This window comes from Typha latifolia, chromosome 15 (assembly GCF_019914945.1).
Source record: "Typha latifolia isolate L0001 chromosome 15, TyphaL0001v2, whole genome shotgun sequence".
In the NCBI taxonomy this organism is placed as follows: Eukaryota; Viridiplantae; Streptophyta; class Magnoliopsida; order Poales; family Typhaceae; genus Typha; species Typha latifolia.
In genome coordinates, this window is record NC_133100.1 from 6069332 (window position 1) to 6079955 (window position 10624).

Here is a 10624-nt window from a genome sequence, read left to right on the forward strand (position 1 = left end):
GGACAAAAAAAAAAAGAATGGAACTGGAGAAGAAGACGTCGAATTGAAGCGAACGGACGGTGAGGAGTCGTCGTCAGCGGTGGGAGGAATGTGAAGCCGCACTTAAAAGAATTAGGATCGACTGCACAAATGGATGTAGGAAATTAGTCTCGTAGCCAATCGAAGTGAAGTGGATTGTTGAGTTTTGGGTAATACTACCTTGGTTTTTTTTTAATCATAGTTTGATGGCTAAATATGGGCCAGACAAAAGTCTAACCCCTCCGTAAGTATTAGCTCAATGTCTCACCAAACTTTAGCCAACATACTAAGTATTCTATATTGGATCATAATATACAATGTTGGATAAATACATAATATAATTATGAATTGCATATTGTTATTCATGATTGTCTTACTAAAGTGATCAATTTGGATTAAGAATTATTTGACATTCTATGTATTCGTTAGGGTGTGGTTCATATATGTGTAGACCTATTTGAGTTGATTATGAGATTTGCAAATAAGTGAAGTCAACTTCTAGAATTTCAAAAAACTAATATTCAGATGGATTGGTCTGCAAGGCACAAGATAATAAAAGACAGAATTTAAAATGTTATTCATATTGTCTTTTTTTCTTTGACACCATCTAAGAGAGAGAAGAGAGATCCATAGAATATTTGGAGAGGATTTCTCAAGGATAAAATCTTGAAGCCTTAGAAGATCTATTCTCGTTGTTCAATAAGAAGTCTCTTGCCATTAGAGACAAGTCATGTACTCACGAGGATGGTTGGTGATTTCTCAAAAAATTGGATTAATTCATAGGAATTTACATCGATTCAAGTAAAGTTCCGCACTCAAGTAATTTATGATTTAAGTATACTTTGGCATAGATCGATCCTTACGTTTAGATGGGGAATTATTTTTTCTTCCCTAGAGTGTAAGTGTTTAATTCCAACATTCTAGTCTAGTTTTAAGTCATATGCATCGCCGAACTATTGCTTTAAACTAAACATGACACTACTCTAAATCATTGCATTGCCAAGTTGCTTCTCCAAGCCATCACACCGCCGAGCTATTAATTGAGCCGAGCCATTTAGCTAAGCCACCAAGATAGTAAACCACCAAATAATTTTCTTCACAATATTTATTTGGGGTTGAAACAAATCCTACAACCTCCTAGGTCATTGAGAATGGTACATATCATCTCTATAATAATTTATTGGTATAATATAACTTTATAGATTGGTAGTTAGTACTCTTGTAGTCCAACTAGGGAGCAGATTGCATGTAAGCATGAAAGTAAGAATTTCCTACGGTTAGATATATGGGAGAATATGCTAATCAGATTTTCTTTTTATTTAATGATTAGGATTAAATGTATTTTCCCTCTATACTTATACATAAAATTATTTTACCCGTATTAATTTTTATACTAAACATGTTATACTGAACCCATCCATATAGTTATAATAGAAGTGAAACGATTAAAATTTTAAATTCCACTTAATAAAACACCGCCAAAATTATCAAAATGCATATGTTATATTTGTTACATAAATTGGTAAAAAAGAAGGACAATTTAGATATTTTTATATTTATCATATTTGTTATAATAAGGTATTTTGGTAATTTGGATGAAAATTTTAATTCCACTTTAATCATACATATTATTAAGAAAAAAATCCAAACAAAGCTTAATAATATTGCCTAAAATCATTCCACCTTCTTGATTTTTTATTTGCATGACTTTGACTTCTTTGTGGTCCAAACTAATATGACAAAATAGAACTTTGAGGAGTGCAAGCTTAATTAACTAAGAGTTTTCTGGTCCTCTTTATACTTGGTCAAATAACCAAAGGGATGAGGGTAAAGTTTGGTGCAAAATCGACCATACTTTTACAAAATTGATAGTGCTTTTTATGAACTTTCCTTCTATTATTAAGCATTTGGTTATATTTGGATCTAATTACGCCCCCTCTTTATCTTAATTTGTTTCCTAAAATAGAGAAGAGGAGGAGGCTTTTTAGATTTGAGCACTTTTAGTTTGAGTACCCAAAAATTAACAAGATTGTTGAATCTAATTTTGAACCTTAAAGAGGTAGAAGATTGGGGAATAAGATTAACATGGTTAAGAGGATGGTTATTTATTGGAATCAAAATAATCTTTGGAAGTTGGAAAATAATATTGAATATGTTGAGAATTTGATTCAGGTGTTGGAGCATAAATAAGATATTGGTAGTATTATAGAGCTTTATATAATAAACACGACCGTACTAAAATAAATTGAGGTGAAATGACATTCTAAGTCTTGTGACATGTGGGTTGATTTTGGGGATAAGAATACTAGGTATTTCTATGTTACTATCCTCAATTAGACATAGACGAAATAAGATTAACTCTATTTTATTAGATAATGATAATCGTATTTATTATGTCAATGATATCCATAATGTTTTTATCAATTTTTATGCTTCTATTTGAAATATGGATAGTAGTAATACTTCTCTTGATTTTGATTGGATCTGGTTACTTTGTATACCTCCTCTTGCTATGATGATTTAATTGCGAATTTTTTTAACAGCGAGATTAAGAAAACTCTATGGGATATATCTCTTACCGAATCCCCAAGGTCGAATGGGTACCATATTGAGTTTTATAAGCATTTTTGGGATCATGTGGGCTCGGATGTATGTATGATCATGAGAAGGTTTTAGATAAATGGCAACTTGGAACCGAATGCTTATTATTTTTATTCCTAAAAAAAGTAAAGTCTAGTAAAATTTTGGACTTTCAACCTATTTCTTTATGTAATGTAATTTATAGGTTATTGGCTAAGTTTTTAGCTAATTGCTTAAAGATTTGCTTCCGCAAATCAATAACTTTGAACAATTTGCCTTTGTGCTAGGGAAGTGTATTAAGGATAATATTTTATTAGCTTAAGAGATTACTCATTCTCTAGAAGTTAACAAAAAAGATGATATGTATATGCTTATCAAGTTTGAAATGAAAAAGACTTATAATAGAATTGATTGGATGGCTATTCTACATGTTCTTGAAAATATGAATTTTCCGAATAGATAGCTTTTTTTGTTTCACTCTTATATTACTACTGTTTGTTATGTTTTTTTGGTTATTGGTGCTGGTTCTAAACGGGTTAATAGTTCTTGTGGTATTATACAAAGGGATCCTTTATCGTCATATTTATATATTCTTGCTATGTAATTTTTTTAAAATTTGTTGAATATGAAGATAAATAATAGTAGTTTGGATGGCTTTGATATTTCGCAAAATATCAAAATATGTTATTTAATGTATGCGAATGATATTTTGATTATTACTAAAGTTTATGTGGGTAATTGCAACATTATTAATGAGGTTCTTGAGAATTATAGTTGCATCACTAATCAAAAGATTAATAGAACTAAATCTTTTTTTATACTTACCTTTGTGGTGTAGCCTTAATATTAGGAGAGATATGAAAGGAATGTTAAACATTAAGTAGAGTGATCTTCCTTTTCGTTATTTAGGAGTGAATCTTGCATCTTAGACATAAGCATTGTGCTAAGATTTTTAATAAAATTGATGCTAAGTTGAGTGGGTGACGTAGAGGTAATTTATTTTATGCAAGTAGAACTGTTCTTATCAACTCTATTATTAATGTCATTCTAAATTTTAAGCTCAGATATTCCCCTGTCAAAATTGTGGAGGATATTTCTAAGAGAACTAAAGATTTTATGTGGGAAAGAAAAATGAGTAAAAATCTTCATTTAATTAATTGGAGGCAGATTAATTTTCCTTACGATATAGGGGTCTTTATATAAGAGATCTAAATATTGCTAGGATTGCTTTTATAGTGCTTAAAATTATGAATATGCTGAATAATAATAACTTATATTGGGCTAAATTAATGAAATATAAGTATAGTAAGTTTAACTTGCAGGGACAAAGAGTTCAGAAGAAAAACTCAAGTTTTTATAAACACTTACATGCTTTATTAATATTTTAACATGGCTTCTTTAAATGCATTGGTGATGGGAAGTCTACGCATATTCTTAATGATCCATGGATTTTTAATATGCCTATATATCTTGCAAAATCACCTTCCTTAATATGGGCATAAGAATAGGATCTAAGAAAGTGACTAGATTAATTAAGAAGGGAAGTTGGAATGTTGATAGGCTTATTCTTTAGTTTGAGCCTACATTAGGAGAGCAAATTGCTAATATCTATATGTCTATGTCCAATGTGAAGGATTATTAGACATAGATATATGATTCTAGAGATAGGATTTTTGTCAAGTTTACTTACAATTTTATACTGAAAGGCTGCACAGAGAACTTCCCTAATACTGATAAGAAGTGGAATATGATTTGAGGCTTTTTGATTGCTCCTCGTATAAATTTTTTCTTATGGAAGCTCCTCTTAGATAAACCCCCCTATCAAAGAGAGATTAATGCCATTGGCTTAACAAACTCCCCTATATATGGTAAGGATGTAGAGGATATACATCATGTGTTTATGAATTGCTTATTTGCTAAAAAATGTGAGATTTGAATATGACTGCTTTGAGCTTTCAATTTAATTTTGTGGATAATTGGGTTATGAATGGTTGGTTAAGAAAAGATTTGGATTTATCTAATAAGAAAATAAATTTCATTCTTTCTGTTATCGCTAACATCTTTTGCTAAATGCTTCTTATGATTTATAGAGTACTCTAATAATATTTTGAAGGGGCTGCCTTCACCAAAAAGAGTGCTATTTTAGTCAATTGGTCCGGCCTTCTTCTAGTTAGATTAAAATTAATATGAATGGGTCTTTCGATCCAGCCATTAAGAAGGAAAAAGGTGAATGGATTGCTAGAAATTCTAATACTAATATATTTTTTGCAGGTCGTGGTACCTGCCATGCTAAGGATGCTCTAATGACAGAAACTTGGGCAATAGAGCGAAGGAGCAACATTTGGAGAAGGTGGTAGTAGAATTAGATTCTCAGATTCTTAAACAATATTTGGAAGGTGGCTCATCTCATTGAAATATTAGAAGCATTATTGAAGATTGCAAGTCTCTTTTGAACGAGTTTTCTAATATACAACTGAATCATATTTATAGGAATGCAAATCAAGCCACTAATTGGTTGACTAAATTTTGTAATATTATAATTATTATTATCATCCAAAAATATTTGAGGTCAGGACCAGTAAACTAGACGCCTTAATTGTGTTCAGTAATTTTATTTTGAACTAAGTTCACTTCAAACAAAGGAGAATCTAAATTTGAATTTAAATTACATTATAAACTTATATTTGAAATGCTTGCCATTTATATTATATAAAATTTAATAATAATATTTTTGGTACTATTTACATGATATATCTTTAATTTCTTAGAAATTATTTTTTATCTTTTATGCCACGTTAAAATAATAATGACACCCTTATTTTAAATCTTTTCTCATGTATTCTTGATTTTCCTACAAATAAATATATTTTCTTTGGAATAGCTCACTAGCTTACTTTTAAGTTTACAATGTTGAGAATTTCTTAAAAATAAAATGTAACCTTGACTTAAGATTATAACTGCTTAAAGAACCAGGTATCCGGATCTGGGTCACGACGTTCTAAACCCAACTCACGTACCACTTTCATCCTTTTTTTTTTAATATGAACTTGTAACAATATAAAGTAATTTATTTAGACCTCACGAATTATAAATGTATTTCACACACCGAATTTTTTTATTACTCAAATACACTTAGATATCCCCATTGTAAAAAAAAAAGTAATTATACAGAACTCTAAAATAAATAAAAAAATTTAGTTTAGAGGGTTATATATGGTAATATATATATAGTGTACGTGGAAAATAGTTATAGTTCAGAAAATCTAACTAGAATTATTCATAATCATGATGATATATTCTATTTTTTAGAGAAATTTATATATAACATTACGTCTTTTAATAAAATTATGGTTTATACTCTACATTTTTATTATTTATAAATCGAGCCCTATAATTTTACGAATATGTGTAAAAAAATACTTTGTTATTAGATTAGTAGATTAGTAAGTTAAACTTAATCAAATTTCTAAGTTAAGTTAACTAAACTAAAAAATTACGAAATACCCTCCATCAAGTTGTACTAAGAATATTTTAATTATTTTACAAATAAAATATCTCTATTTAATAGAATATTTTGACGATGTTAGTTTAAATCTAATATAAGATGTTTCTTATACATATTCGCTAAATTAGAGGGCTCGATTTGTAAATAGTAAAAATATAGGGTATAAGTAATAATTTGTTTAAAGCAGAGTGTTATATATAAATTCCCTTATTTTTTAATAGGAAATATAAGATAAATAATTATATATATATATAAGAGGTTTAATGCAAAAAAGAAATGAAAAGGTCATATGAAAATGAGCAATAGCTTTTAAATAGTTAGGCCTTGGAGCCCTTGAGGTATTATTTCCTCTTCCGATTTCTCCTCGTTGCTCGCTCGCTCTCTCGCTCTCTCGCTCTCTCGCTCTCTCGCTCTCTCGCTCTCTCGCTCTCGATCCTGCGCCCCCGGAGCCGAATCCAGTCGATAAACCTCAATATGATCGCCGGCGAGCTGCTCGGGATCGATCCCCTCGAACTTAAATTCCCATGTGAGCCTCCAAATTCTTTTTTTTTTCTTTTGTAATCCCAATTTCCATAGATTTCGATGGTCTCATGGTGTTTTTTGTGTGGTTCGAAAAGTCGAATTAGACAAGCAGATCTCCTGCTTCCTTCAGTTATCCAACAGGACCGAGGACTGCGTTGCTTTTAAGGTCGGTCCGTGGATTTTCTTGTTTTTAGAGAAATTATCAGATTTGTGCTACTAGATTCTCTCAGAAATTCTATTAATTACGAAAAGATTGAATCTTGCCAGATTTTTATTGTTTCTTTTTCTTGGATTTTTCTGTTTCCTGTTATAGGTCAAGACGACTAGCCCGAAGAAGTATACTGTTCGGCCTAATATGGGCATCGTCTTGCCTCGATCAACTTGCGATGTCATCGGTACATTGATTCTTGTAAAATTCCACTTATTGTTTTGTTTTCCTTGGTCGAAAATGTGATCTTTAGTAAATTGTTTTGATCTTTGTTTCAGTTACGATGCAAGCGCAACGAGAGGCTCCTCGTGACATGAAATGCGAGGACAAGTTCCTCGTTCAGGGTTTCCTCACGAGTGCAAGTGCTAATTTGAAGGACATTGCTCCAGAAATGGTTTTTCTTTTTATCTCTGTTATTTTAACTTTGATCGCACTTCAAGAATTTGATAAGAGAGAAAGTTGGTGCTATTGGGTCTTTTAGATAAAGTTAGAATCTATGTGCTAATTATTGAAATGGGTGATTTTGCAGTTCACTAAAGAGTCGGGCAAAAAAGTGGATGAGGTTAAACTGCGAGTTGTCTATGTTGCACCTCCACGGCCACCCTCACTTGTTCCGAAGGAATCCGAGGAGGGTTTGTTGCCTAAGGCTTCTAAATCAGAAAATAGGAATTTAACTACTATTCTCAGTGTGAGTGTGAGGTGTTGATTCGTAAGTTTGAAGGATTATTTTCTGCAACTTTGGTAATGTGGAGGGCTAATGATTAGCTGATGTCTAATTTATTACAGGAATCAACAGAGAATCTTAAGCCTCAAGAGAGATCTGAAGAGGTTAGTACTTTTGGACTTCGTAATATTTGGTTCAGTATGCCTTTTGTTGACATGCTTATATTAGCTTGAAATTTGAGCTCAGATACATAATATAGTGTAGAAAATTTTCATGATGGATTTCAGAATTAGAATTATAATTCACATTCATATTTGAAGCAAGGTTTCCATAAATATCAGGATTGGGATCGATATCGGCCGTCAAGAAAAACGATACATATCGGCTGTATCAGCAGCATTAGTCATATCGGATCGGACTATTTTTAATTACGTAAAATTATAAATATTATTTAAAAATTTAGAAAAATTTTAAAAATTTAGAAAAAATGAGAGAAAAATAAAAAAATAAAAATTACTCACATATGAAACCTAAAAACTTAAAAAATATATAAACTTACTTAAAATTTAAAATTTTGATGAATATTGAACTTTCTCTCTCTCCTCCTTTTTCTCAAAATTTAAAACTTACTAAAAAATTACTCACATAGACAAGGTTCTCATCTGAGTTGGATACCACCAGTTTTAGGTGGGATCGGGTATCAACCAAAATGACCAATAGGTTGGGGTCGGGATCGGCTAGGGCTGATCCTGATCCGTTTCAATCGATCCCACTCGGGATTGGCCGAAACTGAAAACTATGGTTTGAAGTTTGAATATGATCAAAATTGTTTGAGCTGATTTTTAATGATTGGCTGTTGTTTGCATAATAATCCACACTAGTTCCATGATGAAATTAGCTAGTTGCCTTTTGTTTTTCTATTGTTTTCTTGACTATGCATTACAAGAAAAATCTGCTCGAGTTATAAAATAAAAAAATCAAAAGCACTCATCTTATGTACATTGTACTAGAAAGAAAGCTGGCAAGTATTACTATGATCAAGGATTGCTGTGCTGATTGACATAGGTTGTGTCGATTGGCACTTGCCATGCTGGCATAGCGCTAGCATGTGGCACGAGTTGTTCCTATATGTATGCATCAATGCTTATTTCAGTATTTCAGAGTTTTCCTGATAACCTTATTCGCATTTCCTTACTATAAGAAACATTTTCCAATATCAAGAATTATTTATGGATGACTTGTTGCCCTTGGTTTTGGTGTATCTCATTCATTGACTGTAGCATCTAGTAGGATTATAATAGCAGTGTATGCTTTATTGCAGGCTACAGTTTTGATCTCAAAGTTGAGAGAGGAGAAGAATTTTGCTATTCAACAGAACAATAAGATTAGACAAGAACTGGTCAGCATGTTTTTTCTTTTGCTAATTCTTGTCCCAAATCTATTTTCCTTTTTATTTCATGATAGCATGTTTATCTTTTTCATATGTTGTTTAGTGACTTAATGGACCCATCTTCTGCAAAGAATTTTTAGATTTTTTAAAATAAGTTTTGAAGTGGGTTGAGTCAATAAGAAAGGAGGGAGAGACATCATGACAGATAGCAAACCAAAGGTACATATGCCACAATATGTGAGACATAGTCTTATAAAAACCAGCTGATATAGCTGCAAATTGAGATTGACATTAGTGGGCTTGGTTTCATTTCAAATACATTGTCCATGGAAAATGAGATGGGAGTGATCAGCCTGCATCCTCGATATTTGTCCAATTTGATCCTGGTGTTTCTCAAATTAAATTCAAGATTGGTAGTCCACACCTTCGATGAACCAAAACATTTGCCTACTTGAGTAATTTATATCCCTAACGGGGATTTGTAATTAAATCTATGCTAGGAGTATTAGCAAACAATTTTGAGCATAAGGACTGATATTCTGTAATTGTGTGTTTATACATATTACTATATTAGGAGAGAGAATGTTTTGCAATTTTGTATATAATTATTATAGATCTAATTTTGCAATTTTAATTTTCTTTATCTTCTCAAATTCCATTTTCTCCTGTTTGATTAATTTGAAAAATGTGTTGTGGCACTGTGTTCATGTCTGCAGGAGCTTGTTAGGCGAGAGGTCAGCAAACAACATGGTGGCTTCTCCCTTATGTTTGTCATTGTGGTTGTGCTGCTTGGAATCCTATTGGGTTATCTTGTGAAAGCATAATCCTTCTCGGGTTATGCATCCTGTTAAAGAGGAATGAAGTATATTTCCACTTCTTTTTTATTGTAAGTTAGCTAATTGGAGATTCACACTTCTCCAATCCATTTCTTTCGGTTGTAAATTATGTTCCTTTTGCCCTTTCAATCAAGAGTACACAAGGAACTAGCTGCTTTAGTCTTTATCTTGTATGAACACAGAGATCCTTCAACCTTCATCTTGTGGCATCTTTTCTTCAAGTGTTTTTCCTCAATTATCTGAAATCATTGATACGAGGCACAGATCAGGGACATCAACATTATATTCCAGAAATTCCTCTCCCAAATATACAGAAGAAAGAAGAAAGAGAAGAGGTCTTCCATACAAGCAAACTCTTGAAGGGGGAGGTCTAATTGGAGAACTACATTCAGCAAGAACTCAATTTTCTTTGGCTTTAAATAGTGTCTTGTATTTATCTTTAAGCTATTTTCTTTGTCAATCAAGAGTGGACAAAGGAACGTGGCCTTGGATCTTCTAAAGCAGCAGGCTGTACATACTTCCATGTCAGAAATTTTTGAGTTCTTTTTCATTTTATTATACCAGCTGTGCTCTTAATGAGGGTAAAAATACAGTAATACAGTGTTTAAGCTTCTGAAAATAAACTACTCTTATGTATTTTTCAGCAATGGTACACAACAGGTTCACATTTTTCCTTTGTAAATTGTATCAGTACCCTTCAGAAGTTTATATATTCTCAATGAATATTTTGTATTATCTTGTGCTGGTATTTAGTCTGTGTCTGATTCTCAGAGAATATAAAGTGGTTTACATCATACCTCTCCAAGTAAGAGATTTAATTATTTCTTCTAAAGTTAATTAAACTCACTAGCCCATTTTATAAACCTCTTTTTTAATTTCTTTTATTACACTTTGACCCCAC

General features: G+C 31.7%; 1 protein-coding gene across 1 annotated transcript; it reads left to right on the forward strand.

Annotated features, from left to right (window-relative positions):
- Window positions 1-6381: 6381 nt before the first annotated feature.
- On the forward strand, window positions 6382-10405 carry LOC140801572 (vesicle-associated protein 1-2-like). Its single transcript, XM_073156739.1, has 8 exons — window positions 6382-6629; window positions 6721-6791; window positions 6939-7020; window positions 7112-7227; window positions 7363-7521; window positions 7620-7661; window positions 8819-8896; window positions 9604-10405. The coding sequence occupies exons 1-8, from the start codon at window positions 6578-6580 to the stop codon at window positions 9709-9711; spliced, it is 708 nt and encodes a 235-aa protein (XP_073012840.1). The 5' UTR covers window positions 6382-6577; the 3' UTR covers window positions 9712-10405.
- The last annotated feature ends 219 nt before the right edge of the window (window positions 10406-10624 follow it).